At 34.5% G+C, this 19,794-nt stretch overlaps 2 protein-coding genes and 1 pseudogene across 6 annotated transcripts; 2 read left to right on the top strand and 1 right to left on the bottom strand.

Moving 5' to 3' along the window:
• The first annotated feature begins 733 nt into the window (after window positions 1-733).
• Window positions 734-5,748, top strand: LOC111285736 (Pyridine nucleotide-disulfide oxidoreductase family protein). The gene is made up of 13 exons (XM_022875322.2): window positions 734-995; window positions 1,091-1,195; window positions 1,301-1,414; window positions 1,509-1,562; window positions 1,713-1,829; window positions 2,681-2,790; window positions 2,871-2,944; window positions 3,397-3,458; window positions 3,856-4,054; window positions 4,249-4,309; window positions 4,695-4,762; window positions 4,929-5,074; window positions 5,210-5,748. Exons 1-13 carry the CDS (start codon window positions 879-881, stop codon window positions 5,441-5,443), a joined length of 1,461 nt encoding a protein of 486 aa, XP_022731057.2. The 5' UTR covers window positions 734-878; the 3' UTR covers window positions 5,444-5,748.
• A 7,609-nt stretch (window positions 5,749-13,357) lies between these two features.
• LOC111285891 (auxin-responsive protein IAA27-like) lies at window positions 13,358-16,253 on the top strand. 4 transcript variants are annotated; one of them, XM_022875542.2, is made up of 5 exons: window positions 13,358-13,995; window positions 14,717-14,946; window positions 15,146-15,287; window positions 15,596-15,657; window positions 15,920-16,253. In XM_022875542.2, the coding sequence occupies exons 1-5, from the start codon at window positions 13,526-13,528 to the stop codon at window positions 15,955-15,957; spliced, it is 942 nt and encodes a 313-aa protein (XP_022731277.1). In that variant the 5' UTR covers window positions 13,358-13,525; the 3' UTR covers window positions 15,958-16,253. The 4 variants fall into 4 exon arrangements, with proteins under 4 accessions (XP_022731277.1, XP_089619360.1, XP_089619358.1 ...); XM_089763234.1 differs by having other exon boundaries at window positions 15,841-16,253; XM_089763232.1 differs by having other exon boundaries at window positions 14,714-14,946.
• An 802-nt stretch (window positions 16,254-17,055) lies between these two features.
• Window positions 17,056-19,649, bottom strand: LOC111284510 (DNA-directed RNA polymerases II and IV subunit 5A-like; annotated as a pseudogene). The gene is made up of 4 exons (XR_016343284.1): window positions 19,290-19,649; window positions 18,994-19,173; window positions 18,165-18,278; window positions 17,056-17,349 (listed from the first exon to the last, which is right to left on the bottom strand). The product of XR_016343284.1 is annotated as a DNA-directed RNA polymerases II and IV subunit 5A-like (transcript).
• Window positions 19,650-19,794: the final 145 nt, after the last annotated feature.

Genomic DNA, 19,794 nt, shown 5'->3' with positions numbered 1-19,794 from the left:
ACATTAAAATTTTATTATAATTAAAAAGTTATTCATGATTTTAATATAAAAAAAAAGGATATACATTTTAATTAATTAATCTCTAACTATTCAAATAATGATGTTACTACTTCTTTTTTTTTTTTTTGTAAGACCATACAATATCTTAACATGTGAAAGTTTCTTGTATATTATTATATTCGTGACATAAATATGTATTATTAGTCCAATTTGATACAAGATGTCATTATTTACATTTGAATCTATTTTGACTTTATATATTTAGAATTATATAATTAGAAGCTATTTTTCACCATAGGATGCATTTTCTTTTTCATTTTTAAAGAAAATATATATTAATTATGAATTCACATATATAATTTTATGCAAATTTAATTATAGTTTTGAAAGAAGTTGGAAGTGTTTTGTTAGATTATTATAAGACTAGTCAGTAGTTTTATTTATTTTAAATAATTGAAAAATATAAAAACTAAAGTTTCATAAATGGTAGTAGATTTTAATATTTGATTTGAATATTGTAAATAAAAATATTTATTATTATTTTTTATAATTAAACCTTAAGCTTTTTCTGTAATAAATTCATTGTGCGGTTTCTTTTAGAAAAAAGAAAAACCTGGACCAATTTCAGTGGGCCATGAGAGGCTGGTCTAAAACCCATAGATCCATTCAAGTTGACCCAAAATCAAAAGAAAAACCCAATTCTAACATCGGACCATCAAACCCAGGTCGGAGCTCTTTCTTTCCCCGGTCCTGATCATGAAGTTTGAAAACCTAGAGCCGTACAGCTCTCTCTCAAAACCTCACTTAAAACCTCCATTTCCATTTTCAATTTCTACTCTTTTTTTTTTTTTTTTTTTTTAAAGAAATAACAATAAAAAATGGCAATTTTTGGATCAAGAAGATTTCTGTCACGAAGCTTTTGGAGCCTTTCTCCTCATCCATTACGTGTTTGCATCGTTGGAAGCGGTCCCGCCGGCTTCTACACCGCCGAAAAGGTATTCAACTTGCTATCACTAAATTATACGCATTCTAAGTAAGCTTAATTGAATTTAATTTAGTTAATTTTTTCTGATTTGAGCTAAATCACCAGATGTTGAAGGCGCATCAAGGATCACAAGTTGACATCATCGACCGATTACCTACGCCCTATGGATTGGTACGCTCCGGCGTTGCACCTGATCATCCTGAAACTAAGGTTCGTTCTTTTTCTTTTTTCTCTAAGTGGCCCTTTTTTTGGGGGGGGGGGGGTGTAGAATAACTTTCTTATTTAAACTGAGTTTTGGTAGAATGGTTGCAACAGAATGTGATTAACCAATTCTCTCGGGTCGCGCAAAATGGGGGGTGCTCGTTTTTAGGGAATATCGCTCTTGGATCTTCCGTTTCTCTCGCGGAGCTTCGGGAGCTTTACCACGTTGTAAGATTTTAGAGTACTGAATTTTTCTTTTAGGCTGCAGCAATTAATCTTTTTTTGTTCCTTAATTTAGTGAATAGTGAATTTAATTGAGCAGGTGGTGCTGGCTTATGGCGCGGAAAGTGATAGAGTTCTAGGCATTCCAGGGGAAGTATGTTCAATGGAAATTTAGAGTTTTCTTGATACAGTTGAATGGTTAATTGTTTAATGATTTTGTGTCTCTGAGAAATTGTATTTTTTTTTTAAATGAAGCCGTAATGGTTCTTGCTCATAAACTTTTTGATGTAAATTTTTTATATAGGATCTGAAAGGGGTACATTCAGCTAGAGAGTTTGTTTGGTGGTATAATGGGCACCCTGATGGAAGAAACCTGAACCCTGACTTGAAGAGCACTGATACGGCTGTTATACTTGGTCAGGTACTTCTTTTTTTTTTATTTTTCTTTTATTAAAATTGCTATGAAGTTAGCTTGAAAGCGTTATGACAACACTTGGGCTGGTCATTTTAAGATTTTTATTCTCATTTAAGTAACAAAATTCGGGAGTAGTTATTCAAGTCCAGTTGGATAGAGTATAGTCTCAATTCACGGGGAATCAATGACACGCAAAAAGGATTTGTGAGGCATTAGTTAAGATTAAGGGCTATTGTTATAGAGGATTTGGCCAGTGGCAGATTGATTTCAAGTTTTCATCAAATGAGATTTCTGCAGTCATTCCATGTTCAGGTATGCCTTGAAGGCTTTCACTGGATATATTCAATGAAAATAATCAGAAGTTATGACTCCTATATATGCAATCATATTAATGATATGAACAGAGATCAAGATTTGGGTTAGGAAACAAATTAAATATTTTGGTAAGTTATATCCAAAACTCTCTAATAGTGACTGTTGTTCAAGGCTGCTCTAGATGTCTTATTATCTGCTGAGGATGAATTCTACGTGTAAGATTTATGCAACTTTCTAATTTTGGCTCCCTGGAAATGACTGGTTTGTTAATTTGTAAATTTTTTCTTCAACCATGAGTGAAATGAAGACTCTTTGTAGCTTCACATGTGGGCCTTCATGTCATATTTGGCAGTATTAGCATAGTGCAGTTTGAATAGTTTCGTGCTTTGCAGGGATGCCAGCTAGGCTGGTGTCTGTTCACACAGCAATGCAAATCCATTATTTTCAATGCTTTTCCATTTTGCACTGTTGTGGATGGATGTGATCCCTGATATGTGTGATAGAGTATAGATAGCTGTAGGTATGATGTATTTATTTTTCAGGGAAATGTAGCTCTTGATGTCGCTCGTATCCTTCTACGACCAACATCTGAACTGGCAACCACAGATATTGCCAGCTATGCTTTGACTGCTTTGGAGCAAAGCTTTATAAGGTTTCTTCTCATCTTCCTTTAAAGTAATTGCATAAATCTGTTAGCCATTTATCAGATCTTTAAACTGACTACTGTTACAGGAAAGTATATATGGTTGGAAGACGTGGACCAGTCCAAGCAGCTTGTACTGCAAAGGAGCTCCGGGAAGTTCTTGGTAATTCCTAAGAGTCTGGGGATGCTTTTTTATTCTTAATCACAGTATCTAGAATGTTTAAATAAGGATATGCTGTTTGGCATCCTCTTTGAATTGATGGTATTGGCACTTTTGCGTGGAGACTAAGGAATATTTGTCAATCTGAAGTTTGTTTGGGACGTGGAGTTCTTAAAGTTGTAGTTATTATTATTTTTTTTAGCCAATAAGTTGTAGCTTAGTATGACCGTTGCAGTTTTGCTGTTACCACAATGCTCCATTAACATTATTGACAGTCCATGCTGAGTAGTTTGTAATCGATCATATCATACTTATGATCATTTGCAATATGACTAATTACTGCATTCCATCTTAGGTCTAGGGATTATTAATACTTTCAGAAAATGCTGTTAGCGGAGTACAATATTGTCCTAAATCTCCAGAATTTAGAGAAGTTTTAACCCTTTTTTTGGCAGGTATTAAAGATTTATGCATTCACATAAAGGAAGCAGATTTGAAGATAACCCCAACAGATGTGGTACATCTTACCTTCTAATGCTTGCCAGTTTTTGAAACTAATGTACATCATGTTCTTTCTAACGCAAAGAATGATAATGATTGTTGGTATTTGCCATTTTTAGTTTTTTTTTTTTTTTTTTTGGGGGGGGGGGGTGGGTCTTGGGCTATGCAATGAGAGGTATCCTTTTCATCCCAGAGCCCTTCCTTCTTTCCAATGTTTGAACTTGAGGTCTCCAAGTTGAAAGTTCCTTGTTCTAAAATTTGGGTGTTCACAAGGGGACATTATTAGGTCATTTTTTTGCCACTTCTTGCATAATTATTGTAAAAAGAATATCTCCTATCCTTTTCCTTTACTTCATCATTTTTAGTTCTTTCTATTTATGTTTTCTCCATCTACGTGTTGTCCTTTTATAAAGGAAGAAATGAAAAACAGTCGTATTCACCGGAGGATTTATGATTTACTCTCTAAGGCAGCCGTTGCTGGACCTTCCGAACCTAGTTCAGGTCGACGTGAACTTCATTTTGTTTTCTACCGTCAGCCTGCTAGATTTCTAGAATCATTTGACAAAATGGGATATGTTTCTGGGGTACACCTTGAGAAGACAGCTCTAAAAGGTATCTCACTCTCTTTGGCTCTCTGTCATAATTTTTGCAGTATATATGCTTTCTAGCTCTCTCATATACAAATTTATTAACCACTCAGTATTGAGAGATCATCTTCATGGGTCTTTTCAAGGCTGTGAAAACACAACTGAAATGATTCCATTAAATAGTTTGGTAACTTGGTCCTTTGTAACTTCATTTTGTAGGTACTGGCCCTGGAAAACAGATTGCCGTGGGTACTGGACAATTTGAAGATCTTTCTTGTGGGTAATTTCTTTCTTTTTCAGTTTTTTCTCGTCCCTGGATACTTGGCTTTATCTTTTAATATACATTTCCATCTACAATGTTGATGTTTTGCTCAACTCTTTTGAGGAACTTGCTTGCGGAGATGTTTTTAGTATCTTTTATTCCACTTCCTGTTGTTCAATATTATGTGACATGTGGCTTGCTGATTGCTTGTTCAAAGGGCTAATGGTTTGGGTTAGAATGAGTAAAAGACCCTTGTTTATAGTGATATGACCTGCTTTCTCACTTAGTTAAACAACGAGTTGTGACATATTGAAGAATTTCTTCTTCCCTCTTTCGGGAACCTCAAGTTTGAATTCAAGTAAACTGGGTTATGGTACTGTGTAATAACATGTTCTTCTTGCAGGATTGTTTTAAAGAGTATTGGCTATAAATCAGTGCCGGTAGATGGTTTGCCATTTGATAATCCAAAAGGTAAAGCAAAAGAATAGCTTAAGTAGTATTATTTCCAACTTCTTTGTGCGATCAGCTATATACCTTATACAAAATTTCTGTGGCCAGCTCAAGTCTTTCTTAACAAATGTGAAGAGAAAAGAGAAAAAAGCTTGCTTACTTCTAATCTCATGCTATATTTCTCCAGGTGTGGTTCCTAATATTAAAGGTCGAGTTCTAAGTGATAATTCAGGAGATCCTACATTACTTGAGAATGGCTTGTATGTCTGTGGATGGTTGAAAAGAGGACCAACAGGCATTATTGGTACGAACCTTTACTGTGCCGAGGAAACTGTAAGTTCTCTCATGTTGCCCAAACAGATACTTTGAAGTTTGTTTTAAGGACCAGGAACAGCTTTGTTGGTTGTAATGTTTGAGCATCTTACCAAGAGGTACATGTGGTTGCTAAACGCACCATTGTAATGGTAGGTTGCAAGCGTTTCAGAAGATCTTGAACATGGAGTCTTAGCATCAACAGCCAGCTTGCCGAAACCTGGAAGAGATGGACTCCTCCAGATTCTGGACAACAGAAATGTCAGAGTTGTACAATTCAGTGCTTGGGAAAGGATTGACGAGGAAGAGAAGAGACTAGGGAGTTTGAGAAATAAACCCAGAGAAAAATTGACCACATGGGAAGAGCTACTGAAGGCTGCCTCTGAATGAATTAGCACTTTCTCTAGAAAAGCACGCATCCTTTCACGTAAACTTTTATGCCATAAGATTCATTTTGGTGAAAAGGTAAACGGAGAAATCTGTTGTGCCTTATTTAAGAAAGGAAAATAAATTCTATTGTAATTGCCCCTTGGAATTTGTTGGGCTTAAAGGGAAACCGGTTTTTCATTTTTACGTAGCCTTTTTGAAACAAAACAAAAAATGATGTGAGAGGGCAGAAAATGAAATCCCTCAACCTACAGCCATTACATTGAATTGTTAAATGAAATTTGAACTTTGAAGTTTATTCCGAATTATATATGGATTTTTCGTGTACAAAATTGTCGACTGGTCTCTTGCTTGCTGAAGGTAAGAACTTGCCATCCAGGTTAACGAGGGGTTGTTCCATGGCCAATTTGAGATGGTCCTTTATTGGACCATGTACCCAGCCACCTCTTTTCTCAAATCTAGCCCAAATTATTGGGCTATGCACTGGGTAATGTTTTCCGATATTTTTTTAAACAAAATTTTGCGCCTTCACCGATTGAAGTAATTTACAAGTTTTTTCATGGAATGGTTAAGATTTCCTTAACGTGATAAGGCCGTAAAGAAGCACGAGTCACCAGCTTCCAGTTTAATTAAATTCATTAAGTTGTTTGTTCCAATTATGCCATTTCTACTCCAAATAAGGTCATCCCGGCTCAGGCCGATGGTTCGTTATTCAGGTTGGGATGAGAGTGGTTGCCAAGGCTAAAGATGGAATATCAGTGTTAAAAGTATTGCCCGGATGGCTGTACATTTTATCAGTGGTTAAAAAAAAAAAAAAAAATCAGGGTGGGACATCCATAATCCATATCTAACAACCAAAACGTCCGGAACAATTTTAAAAATCTGCATTGCTTCTGCCAATATGGCAGCTGATTGAGATAGAGCAATTAAGGCCATCTTTGATCATTGTTTAGCGATTGAGAGAGGGGTTGAAGCCTAGATCTATTGAGAGTTTGCATTGAATTGCAGATAGAGCATGCTTTTTGTTCTTTTGATACTCTCTTGGATTATTTGAAGACACTTTTTATCTCTGCTTTTCTACTGAAATTTGCCTTTTTTCTTTTTAATCTTTTTTGGAAGAATCAATTATCTTCCAATTCATATTATCGAACCACATAACTAAGAGTAATCTTTCTTTAAGCTTCAAATGGAGGAATGATATATGGCCTCAACTCATAAGGTTGATTTTAAATGGGTTGACTTTTCTATAATATGATTAATTGGAAGTGAAAGCAGAAACGACCCTTTTTTTTTTTTTTTAGCTTTTAGTCAGATACATCTCTCCTTCCTTCCTGACTCCTACGTGTAACTGTGACATTTGCTTCACCATTTTAACAGCCAGCTAGATCCCTTCCTAATTTGGTTTTACACTAATTGGTGCTAAGACTTCTTTATTTCAAATATATTTGTCTATCAATGAGCCAAAGTCCAACTGACAATTCCTTTTGGGCAAAATAGATTGTGAACAAAGTCAAATCCCACCTATGTTTTTCAATGCCAACCACTAGCCAAAAGCCACCATCTCCAGAGTGATTAGCTGCTCAAAGTCTTCCGATATATACTATGCAGAGTTGTACACTGTTATGGATCTTATCATGAGAATTGAGAATTTAGAAGATTGAAGATTGAATTTCCAGAAACCTCAGGGCTCCTGATGTCACATCACCCTGTCACTTATTGCACCAAAAAGGATTCCAACTATATCTTCCACTAAACAGATTATTACTAAAAGCCTTAGAACTGCAAATTGAAAGAGACTTCCCTTTTTGGGAAAACAACTATAGTTTTCCTCTTCCCTCTCAATTTACTCTACCACATGGTTTTAAATTATTAGTCGGCTAAAATGTGAAACGATACACCTCCCAATATCTCATTGATTCTTAATTTTGACATTATCGTATTGTTCGTGAGTCATTTCATATATTTTACAGTTCAAATGTCAACCCAATTTTGATCTTTCTAATTCTTTTATTTTAAATACGATCATTACAGATTTTCCTGTCTGTACTATAATCTATTAAATGCAACAATCAAACAAACGTGATTCTCATATCCAATCTCAGACTCTCGATTATAGCTTCTAAATAGGCAAGTTGAATCCATTGTTCTTGTTTGTTGCTGTTGTTGGGCTCAGTGAGAAGGGGAGAAATGAGTTGACATTTTAAGCATCAGTTAACTTAAGACATTTGCATATCAAAGGAAAGGTCTCGTTTGATGTCAAACTCGGGTCATTTCTCAGCCAAGAGATTTTAGATTTCTTGATTCTGATCTGATTCTGTTGTCACAAAATGTAGCCACATATTATAAGGAAAATAGTACAGTATTTACAAGAAGCAAAACATTTTTTCCTTTCTTTTTTTTTTCCTAGTAATAATTTGATTGCCTATATATGAACAGGACCTGATAGGACATGTTTGCCTGCTTGAAATTAACTTTTTTCACGACAATGAATTACTTAACTAGAATGACTAGTAATTAAAATATTGCACTTATTAGACTGTTGGGTAATCCTCTTTTTTTTTAAAAAAAAAACTTTTTCTATATATTTACTTTACGATTGAACTTTTATGCTGAATTCTTACTGCCATTTTGTCATATAGCCAGTAGTAGCCAGTGTGATTCTACTGTCACCACCAATTATTATTTCATGATTTCTCCATGAAAGCGAGCACTGACATGTCTTTTGATCTATACTTCTGGCAACAGTATCTTAAAAAACCTTCTTTTCCTGCTTTTAAATTATAGGGTTTTGCTCTATTAATTTTTATCATAAAAGTAATAAAAGAAGCCATAAATCCATGAGATTCTTGTCCAAGACACATGCTAGCCATGGCTTGAATCTTCAATAAACCAATGCAGATGCTTACTATGTGGCCAAAATGGTTCAGAATCAGCTTGGATATTTGCAGTTATGGAGAACAGCTATCATAAGTTTTCAATCACAAAGAAAACCTTAATCAATATCTGTATCGATTGTTGTTACATGATGAGGATTCAAGCCTCCTCACTCTTAATAATTCAGATGATGCCTTTGGGGGCCCTTTGATAGAAAGCTAGTGGAAGTACGATAAAGAAACTGCAGGCTTTTGCCGTAGTCCCACTACCTAGTGGTTCTAGGATTGATGCCAAGCTCCAAGTACTCTTGTCTTCAAAAGACTCACTGTTTCAGTAAAGGGTATGAAGGGTCATTGAATGTCACAATTCTTGGATGAATTAAGGGGTACTTCTGCCTTATTTTAGTCCATGGAATTGGAACCAATTCCGAATCTTTTTCTGCATGCGACCTTTCAGGGCTGAATCTGATCTGCTTGAGAGAAACTGAAGATCAGTTCATTTCTTACTAGAATCACAGTTGCCAGCTAGAATATTAATAAAAATTGGCCTAACTATACCATAATTGGAATGGATTCTTGTGGTGATAAACTTGTTTACCCTGATAATTTTCAGCAGGGAGCATCTTGGAGGTGCAGTGATCGGTAACATATGGTGGTGGGGTTCCATGGTTCAATATATAAAAGATTTAGTGTCTGGTATGTGCAGCTGTTGTTATTATTCATAAAGGGTATGATGGTCTATTCGAGACTAAAAAAAGTTAGTGATTCCTCCCCATATATTTAATCAAATCCTGCATGGGGTCGAAGGGTCCTGTTTGAAGATTCATGTTGTCCCCTATCCCTTACCAGAAAAGTCTTTGGTCCGATTATGACAACCATTTTCACTTTCTGGAGTTGGACATTTTCTAAAGCTTCTGTTTGCTTCTTGTAGTTAGTTTTTAGGTGTTTGGACCATGATTCACTTGAAATTACGTTAAGTAACAAAGTTTCAGTAACGACTACTTTATCAGCTATTCACAGGGTTTCTTAGTTTTTCTCAAACTTAGGTCAATTTGATCAGCTTGGTCATGAGGTATGGTTTCAGGCAATGAGACACTCGACCAGAAATAGACCACCTTAATGTTCTCTTTCTGTCAGAGAAAGAAAATGATTAAAGGGATAGTAATTGCTCATGTCAACGTTTCTAGAATCTGAATATGTATTTATGTCAACGTTTACAAATTAAAAAATTCACTGAGTACAAAATTTTAAGGAATAACTTTTGGAAAAACAAGTCAAATCTTCGAATCACGTACACATAAAAAATATCATTAAAATCCAAACTTAAATCACTTTTTAATAAAATTAAGTTACAACTTCAACTTCATTCACTGCAAAGCAATAAAGATAAAAAAAAAAAGTTGTTGCGAGACTAACAGACATAGGAGTCTATAGGCTATATATAGCTTTTGGTGGGGTTCAGACTCAAAACTCTCAAAACCTTTCTCTCCTATTCATCAAACAATTTGGGATCAGTAGTTTAAACACTATGGCCATGATCTCCTTCGACTATGACTGCCATTACTGAATAATAATTGATTGAAGGGGGAAAAAATTTTATACCAGAACTAGAATCCTGGTGTGAGTGGAGGTTAAAAAGCTTTTTAGCTTATCGCATTATCCTGTTAACCACATGGTTTCCCTGTAAGAAAAAAAAAAGTCCATGCCAAAGGGACAGAGGACGCACAAAATGCCCACTACCAAAGGAAAAAAAACATTTGGTTAGGAGGGATATAGTTGAGCTTGGCCAAACACAAAAGAAAAGCATAGATGAAGGAGCCAGCCAATGGGCTCCTATTTGGTGGAAGTGGGCTGGTTCCACACCCACGCTTAACACTGCTCCCTAACCCTAACACCGGCTTGATGTAGATGTGGTCTTTTCTTTTCTTTTATCTTTCTTTTCATTATGCTGATAAGCATGGCTAATTATGGAAAGGTGGGCCCTTTGAAGGACACTTCCCAACAACGTAAAAAGTGTACGATGACAATTGGCAGTTGGCCATGGATAGGCTGGTTTTTTTTTTTTTTAAGTTTTGGGCTTTTGCAGTTGAGTTGGGAAATTTTTGTGATTTCTGACGGCAAGCTTGAAGCGTTATCGGCTGGAGGGCTGCTCTAAGTCTAAAACCTATGAATTAAGACAAGTTTTTATTATATTATAAATTAGAATTGAATTTTATTAAATTTTGTTAGTATACTTTTTTATTTTTATAAAATTTAACAGGATTGATAGAACTTTATTATTTTCAATAAGGAAATATTTTAATTTTATTGTTTTATTAAAAATTAAAGATAAATAAAAATATAATAATATTAAATAAAATAAAAGCACAATGATAAAATTTAAATATTATACGTTAATGATGATATCGTAAGAATTTCTTCCATCAATAATTTAAATGATGCATTTAATTATCAAGAGTAGCTAAGTGTTGGACAGGGAAGTAACCATCTTCAATTTGTTGTTTGATATTGCTGAACAGCTCTAAAGTTTTCTTCTTTCTTGTCTGTCTACATTGCTTTGGGACATCTTCAGATTTGTAAAAAGTAGGTTAAATTGTTTGTTTTCGAATCTGTCAAACAAAAAAAAAAAAAATCAGACAGGTACCGCAGATTTGAAGACGGTGCCAACATGAAAAACAAATCTAGATGTGGAGCCAGGAATTTATTTATTTATTTATATATTTTTACTTTTGGAAGATCTTTCTCTACTGTCATAATATCTTGGCTGTCTGATTAATATAAGTTCAAGATGTTGACAAATTCTGAGACACTGGGCGAAGTTCAAGAAAGTCCATTTACAAGCCAATAACCAAAAAAACTGCAGTAAGTGTAGTAGGCATCACAGAAAGAGAATTCACAAGTTGAAGTCCATCGATAGTCACCATTGTGCTCTCTGACCTACTCCCAACAGTTCATAAAACAATATATACAGTTCGTTTCGGTTTAATTTTGAATAAAAATTTTAATTAATGAACATTATTTTTGCTTTCTAAAATTCAAATCGAAGCCAGTTAAGTAGATATAAAAATTGAATCGATTTCTAAATTTTGAGATTTTTATTTTTTTACTTTATTTAAGTAAATTTATAAATAAACGTTATTCTCTAACAATAACAAAATACTATAAAATGCTAATAAAAACATAAAATTAAGTGTGGTTTGGATACTTTTCATTTATTTTTCATTAAAAAGCAAATATCAAACCCTTCAATTATGAACCACAAATCAAACCAAACAAGCCTTTTTATGATTCGAACCTAACACTATTATTTTTAGGTTTTTTGCTTAGTTGAAAGTGATTTCATGGTTATTTATATATAAAAAAAAAGTAATTTAATGGCTTTGCTCCATTAACTCCCGACACGATGATTAATCACATACATAACTATGTTTATAAATTTTCAATCCATGGTGGTTAGCACATGTAGTCATAGCAAAAACAATTTGCAGAGGGTAAATTACGAATCTGATTATGTTTGTGGGGACTGGATAGGTTTTTTAAGTGAAGAATATCATAGGCTCATACAAAGAGCAGGCCAGGAATAATTTGCATTCCTGGAAATAATTTATACAAAATTCAACTATAAATGGTTTTTTTTTTTTTTTTTTGGCACCAAAAAGACTTTATATCCTTGGTAGGAGGGATCAAATTATAAGGATTTTAAAATTGAGTCCTATTATACGAGGATATAATTTAATTTTAGTTTTTTTGTTAAGTTATTTAATTTATTAATTGGTTTCTAATAACGAATGTAATAATATCATATTTGTTGAAAATTGTTCGATTACATTGTAATTTTCAACTTACAATATAATGCTCATAAGAAAAAAGATTTTTGCTAAATTAAATTAAAATACTATATTTTGAAAGTAACAATTTAAATAAAAGTTCTTACAACAATAATTAAGAAATATATATATTTTAATTTTCTTAATTAAATATTACTTTTTAAATTTGCTTGAAATAAATAATTTATTTTATTCTAATTTTTAATAATGCAAAATAAATGAAGAATACTGGATAAATTTTGCAACACTAGTGTCAATTTCTCAATCCAATTTTCTTATTATACATTATTTATATGTTAATATAATTATTTTACTTATTATAAAAATTACAATATATATTTGGTTAAGTAATGAAAATTTCGAATAAAACATTTTATTTTATTTTGTTTTATTTTTGTTGAAGTGAAAAATCCAAAGATTTGCATGAGACCGACCTACATCCAAAAAAAAAAAAAAAAGAGAACATAACAAATACAAAAACAAACACAAAATATTTTTGAACAGAGTCACTTCTCTTTCACTTCCTCACCACCAAAACCTTCAAACTGCCGTTTTACCCTTTCGTTTCAGCCTCTCTCTCTTACTTTGCCAGCTTTTTTTCTTTTTCCTGCAATCCAAACACCAAATCAGCCAAAAAACCACCAAGGCCAATTTTTTTTATATTTATTACTATTATTTTTTCACTTAAAAATGTGAGCAGTTTTGGCCGCTTAAAGAGTAACACTTCACAACAAAAGCAAACAGCCTCGTCCTTTCCTTTTCTTTGATTCCGTGCGGTTTTCCTCTTTCGATCCTCTCATCCAAACGCTGTCTGAAATAGGGGTGCACTTTAACTAAACCCTTGACACGTCAGATTAATGACGGTGCACGTTAGTACAGCCGGCGCATTTTCATTAGCTTATAATTTATTACAATTAATTTTTTAAAATGGGTCATTATTGGAAAGTTTGCCGGAAGGAGACTTTCTGTGACGTTGTCGGAAGTGGTTCCTCATATAAAAGCCGTTTTATATAAAATTTAAAAGTGCACAACTTAAACAAAGAAAGCAAGTCTTTTTCTTTTTTAAGAAAGTACAAATAAACAGTTCCAATTCAACTGGATTTTTACTTCACTTTATTACAGTGTAGAGACTAGAGAGCAAAGTAGATTTTTTTTTTTTTTGAGGAATATTTTTTGTGTTATTATAATTTATATAGAAACAAAAGAGAGTATCTACTATATACCCGAAGGCCAAAAGCTTACAAGAAGCCCTTTTTTTTTTCTTTGCTTCATGATCTAACCTCCAATCTTTCTCTCAGTTACTCTAAAGAAAACAAAAGTTTTTTTTCCCTTGTTTTTGTTTTGTAGTTGATCTCTTTCTTTTACTTCTTGATGTTCTCTTTTTGATGTCTAAGCCCATAGAGCATGATTACATAGGCTTGTCAGAGCCGCAGCTTCCTTCAATGGAGAAAAGCTCTGATACTAATAACAAAAAGAATGCTTTACACTTAAAAGCTACTGAGTTGAGACTTGGGTTACCCGGGTCCGAGTCACCAGAGTGGGATGATCATGACCATAACGTGCTTTCACTGAAGACTTTTGTTTCAGGGGCAAAAAGGGGTTTTTCTGATGCACTCGATGGTGGCGGCAAATGGGTTTTTTCTGGGGGGAGTGGAGGAGGATCTGAAGGTTTGTTTTCTCCTAGAAGTAGCGGTAACAATAATGGAGGAAAGGGTCTTTCCGGGTCGGATTCAGGTTTGGGTGGTCCGGTTTTGAAGGATGGAGCAACTCAGAAGCCAGTGGTGGTTCAGGAGAAGAAGCCTCAGGCTGCTAGTGGTGCGGGTCATGGGAATGGGAATATTGCCCCTGCGTCAAAGTAAACTTACTGCTTCTTTTTCTTTTATTTTTTAGAGGACAAAATCTACTCTTCTTTGGTAGAAGGAGAAAATAAATGCTGTTGGTAGAAAGTTTTTGACCTTTTTTCTCCCCTGGATTTAGTTCCTTTTATTATTATTTTTTTGGTTGCTGGATTGTTGAATTTGGTGGGCTTTCTTTGACCGCTTTTTTTTGGGGTTGGTGGAGAAGATCTTAGGAAAAATGAAACTGTGATTATCGGTTTCTGTAAAGGAAAAATTAAAGAAAATTATCTTAATCGGAAAAAAGTTGATAACAACATTTTCTGGGGTAAGCAGTGGAATAAGGCCAAAAAAAAAAAAAGTGAACTCTGAAGAATTAGTTCTTTCATAATCTAGATGCTTTAGCAATTTTGAAACTTTTGATTGGTAGTATAAATCAATGGTGTTGTAACTTGTAAATATTAAGAATCATTGTAAGGTTGATCTCAAACAATTGAGTTGCTTCATTTTCTCGTTCTTTCTCATTTGTTACTTATGATTTGCTTGCGAATTGAATTTCTTCATGTTGGTTTTTACCTGCTTCATATTTTTGTACTGTTTAAACTTGTCTCCTCTGTACTTCTAATACAAGAATATATTTGTTAAGTACCATGCTTTTCTGGTGTCATAATTTCAAGTCATGTACTCTTTTGGTCTTCAATAAGAAATTTAATCCCTTATCTTCCTATTCATATTTAGCAGGGCGCAAGTAGTTGGATGGCCACCAATTCGCTCTTTCAGGAAGAATACAATGGCTTCTCATCCTCCAAAGAAGGATGATGATGCCGAAGCCAAGTTGGGATCAGGATGTCTGTATGTCAAAGTTCGTATGGATGGTGCTCCATACCTGAGGAAAGTTGATCTCAAAATCTATGGCAGCTATAAAGAACTCTCCTCGGCACTTGAAAAGATGTTCAGCTGCTTCACGATTGGTAATTTTCCTTTCTAACCCATCCCGTATGTTTTTTTTCTTCAAATTGTTTTTAATAACCCTTTTGTCTTAGTTATGTGAAAATCTACATGCATGCTTGAAAGGATCTGAATGTGATTGTAACGATGCATTAAATTGAAATGGCATGTGCACACCTGCAGGAATGAGTCTAATTTGTGGTTTCTAATCGACTGGTTCAGGTCAGTGTGGTTCTCATGGAGCTCCTAGCAGGGATGGGTTGAGTGAGAGTCGATTAATTGATCTCCTGCATGGCTCTGAATATGTACTCACGTATGAAGATAAAGATGGTGACTGGATGCTGGTCGGTGATGTTCCCTGGGAGTAAGATGATTTGCAACTCATGTTAAATAGCAAATGAAGGAAAATTGATTGGGTGAATTGAAAATCAGTCAAGCTTTTTTGTATCAGATTTTTTCATGGAAAATTATTGATTGAAATTTGAAAGTAATTATAGAAATATCTTAAGTTAGTTTTAAATCTTTGATTCGCTGATTTTATCCAAGCACTGTCTTCTCAATCATATAGTGGTGTTTTAACTAAATGCTTCATATTTCAATATTGATAAATGTTCCCAGAATATAAGAGAAGCAAGAACATTCCACTAATATAAGTATCCCACTCTGTTGCAGGATGTTTACTGACTCTTGTAAGAGGTTGAGGATCATGAAGAGTTCAGAGGCTATCGGTCTAGGTATGCTATAATATGATTTACATTTCTGTGGGGTTATCAAAAGGTTTAACCAATAAATTCCACTATGTTCTTGTTGGTTTCGGTTGCCTAGTCATGGAAAGCAAAATGGCCACCATTTTTATATGCACGTATGGAACGTTTGTTGACAATGAGATGTCCTGAAAATTTTGTATTGATTGTCAGAAATCCTGTTCCTTTGGTTACATGATGGTGATTAATGCTGGAACAAGCAATCATTAAACACATGTTTTGCATTTTGCAGCCCCTAGGGCTATGGAGAAGTGCAAAAATTGTACCTAGACGATTTGATGTTGCTATAGGTACAGAGGAGAAGATGGAAGTTGCTACCATCTGAATGTTAAAAGCTTTTTACTGTTCCCAAAACTGCGTCTTCTGTTTCCTGCTAAATATGTTTCTAAGCATTGAAGACTTATGTACTTTATAAGAGCTTAGATAAAAAAAAAAAAAAAGACTCCTAGTAGGCAAGATTTACTATTTGAGACATTTCCAAGTCTATAGGTTTGTTTCCTCCTTCGCGTTTATGTCATGTATTTGATTGTTGTCTCTTCTGAAGGCTACTTTGTTTCATATGTAAATGGTTTGCTCTCTCTCTCTCTCTCTCACACACACACACACACACAACAAAAGAGGGAAATTTTCTGATAATATTCATTTGATAAGTTGTCAATTGTAGAAGTTGACCAAGTTAAAAAGTTAAAAAGTTAATGTTAAAAGCTTGGTAGAAACATAGATTTAATGATAAAAAGTTAATAAAATTAGAAAAAGCATGTCGTCAAAAGAGGTCAGATGTAGTTTCTCTCTTTACTTACAATGTGTCTTGGGAAATTGCGGTTTGGTTTGGTTTTGTTTGGTTTGATTTCGTGTGTTTGGGATCTCTGACGTTCTTTAACAATTGATTGGAACGCTCTTCTTCTCCACCTCAACTATGCGTAAGAAAATGCAGAAAAATGGGGAAGCTCCACTTCCATTCCTTATCAACAATAACATCAATGAAGGCGATCACTGCCGTTTGCATGAACTGAATCGTTTACCACGGTGGCTAATGCTACACTAAATCAATAGTTGTTCGTTTGTGACAGAAAAATACTCCATCCATGGCGATAGGCCAATTCAAGAACATAGCAGTGAACTGAGCACAAAAATCATCCATTCCTTCATCTTTCATTGACCTACAAGCTTGAAGAACCCGGTTGGCAATTGTGCCAAGAGGTTCAAATTCATTCATGTTACCAAAAAAAGAATTCTTTTTTGAGGAATTTCAATGAAAATTGACAATTCTAAAATGATAGTCATTTGGTTTTAACGGAAACAAGAATAGAATACACAGGAACTGGAACACAAAGAAACGGCTAAAAGAGATGAAACTAATATCACAAGTGAACAAAACCCAGAATTGCATTCAAACTAATTCACTCTAGCATCACAGTTGTCTTCATGCCCTAACTACAAAATCAATTGGGTTTTGAGACCACCGTCCAATTTCATAGGAGTAGTTGTGCCTTTGATTAAATGCTGCTATCCAGGTCTAAATAAAGTAGGGGAATGCTACAGGAAACATGTTCAAAGAACATATCTATAGGTGACATAACGACCAGCAGTCTCACTAGGCCGGATTATCTTCACCACTTGCCCACGCTTCAGCCCATAGTATCTTGCGATTGGATCACTCGCCTGGATACGAGGCAGCAATCAAACCATCCCAAAAACATAAATGATCAGAAACTGGTGGGATTAAGGAATGCGTGCGCAAAACTGACACCCCAAGCTTGCATAAGAACAATGGCTGTCTTTTTCAAATAGTGATAGATTTTCATTTCCCTTCAAATTAAGCAAAAAAAAAAAAAAATGAAAACCACCACAACACATGTCCATCAAAAACACAAAAGCTAGCCTTAAAACAGCATCTTCTATGAACCGATATCTAAAGAATCGCATTGTCCTTGTACACACTTGTAGCTTGAAATTATCAAGACACTATTGTATAAACTAGCCTAATAGTCATTAAAAAATTTTAGTCCTAGAAATGTCTCTTTGCATCTAGGGAAACCATGGTAGAGAGCAAGTCAGCGATCTCAATTGACAAATATACACTGAACTTTAACAGGCACAGGTTTGCTCAAAGCTCTTTAGAATTTGTCTAAGTCACTGGTTTAATTTTACTATGCTCCAGTCATTTATCATGGAAAGTTTCTACGGTAACCCAGTCCTACATCAGTTCACTTTTGGCACTTGGCCAACCAACTCAACACATGTAAACAAATCGTGCTCCTATTAGGCAGCTCATGTTCCAAGTTGAGTTGCAATGATTCTACAAAGCAAGATTTTTGTAGCTGGTGGTTCTATACTTAATTAACGTTCACAGAACATATTATATGAAGTAACCTTGCAAAAGAACAAATATCATATAGGCAAACAAAGACTTGTGCAAACACCTTACAATACTTGAATCTATCAATATATAGTTATTAAAGTTACTGAATACTGACCTGCGTTTCCTTTACAGCATATCTTTGCAGCAAAGTCTTTTTCTCCTCATTAGCAAGCACCTGATGCTCAGGAACAAGAGAACGATCTTTTACATTGACCAGGAGCTCTGATTCCTACACTAACGAAGATCAAAATAAGAATCACAAGAAGATTAAAAAAAAATGCACGTGTGATATTTGGAGAAGCAGATTTCAAGAATAGGAACGTCCGAATCCCCACTTGCATTCGAATTGATTTTGTGCCAAAAACATGACTTACATCAACTGCTGTCTTTATGATACCGAAAAAAGATTTTATAAAAGCAACATCTTAGAGGCTAAGCAAGGCCTAATTGTTAATTTGTTTGACCACCATTCAATCATCCTGTACACAAATCCATACAGTTCAACAAACTACATAGAAAATTGGGTATCAGGAATTCCAAAAAAAAGGCCCTACGACATTTAATTACATGTCATTGGAAAAAAGTTGAATAAGTCAATAAAAAATAAGATAAAAAAACAACCTTAAAACATCAATGCTTCAGTATCACATTGCTATAATAGGACTGCACTTTTCTCTGATGTTTCATCTGGTGATCCTATCCATTCAGTCTATCCGTTACACCAACCTTTATTATAGTTTTTGGCTATCATATTGCAAAGCTAAGGAAAGTAGACTTAATTAGATAAATCGTTGGCCTCAAAGCTTTTCATAATAGAAGAATATACACCAAGAATCACATTGAGAGCAATTGGTTAGTGCAGGTCCTTGATTAAGAATACTATCAGTAAGCATGATGACAGCTTAAGTCGAATCCACATATCAATAAAAAGCAATAAATTTAACCTGGAAAACTTCCAAATGGAATTTTGAAGAAATTTCATTAATACAAGTCCGAGCAAAGGGAGTCAAATTCTGTTGCACAACCAATATAGCTCAGAACACATTCTCCGATTTCATGCAGTTGGTATACGTCTTCATTGTCTTGACACCGACCTTGGCTTCATCAGGAAAGAAAACATAGATCTAGCACACAAACATTTAAAAACCCGTAAATTAATAAACAAATGAAGACCAAAATACATAAGCAACAACAAGTTTGCTATAAATTCAAAAGCAATTGAGAAGTATTTAGGGGAAACCTGATCAGAGTTGTCATTTCGCTTGGTTTTATTGATAACAAAGATCATCCCTTTTCATGTTTTCGCCGTATTTGGAAATGAATTGTTCTTTGGACATGTTAATCTCAAAGTCTCCGACAAAATAACCTCTGTCTTTCAACATCTGCAAAACAATCTTTCGGATTCGAAACAACCTCTTGATTCATCGTCAGATAGAGCCATTTTTCGCTCCCTACTAGTCCCAACATTGGATTAATTGAAGTTAACTGAGAACAAAAATGAAACTCTAATTCTTAAAAGGGCAAGTAAATATAAAAGCAAATTACCGGCGAAAGAGATCAGATACAGCAAGAGCAAGAAAAGCAGAATCCCTTCTGTTCCGGATTAACTCGGCTGTTATTTATTTGTCGACTCAGCGATTTTTCCCCGAACTATGATTTTTATTTGATTTGATTTTTGATAAAAATGTTAGTATTTTTTAAAATTATTAATTTACCTTTGAACCTGACATTACCTTGTATTCATC

The sequence above is a fragment of the Durio zibethinus genome, chromosome 6, assembly GCF_047325235.1.
Source record: "Durio zibethinus cultivar Kanyao isolate XHJ-2024 chromosome 6, ASM4732523v1, whole genome shotgun sequence".
In the NCBI taxonomy this organism is placed as follows: Eukaryota; Viridiplantae; Streptophyta; class Magnoliopsida; order Malvales; family Malvaceae; genus Durio; species Durio zibethinus.
This window is presented reverse-complemented; position numbering and strand designations above follow the sequence as displayed.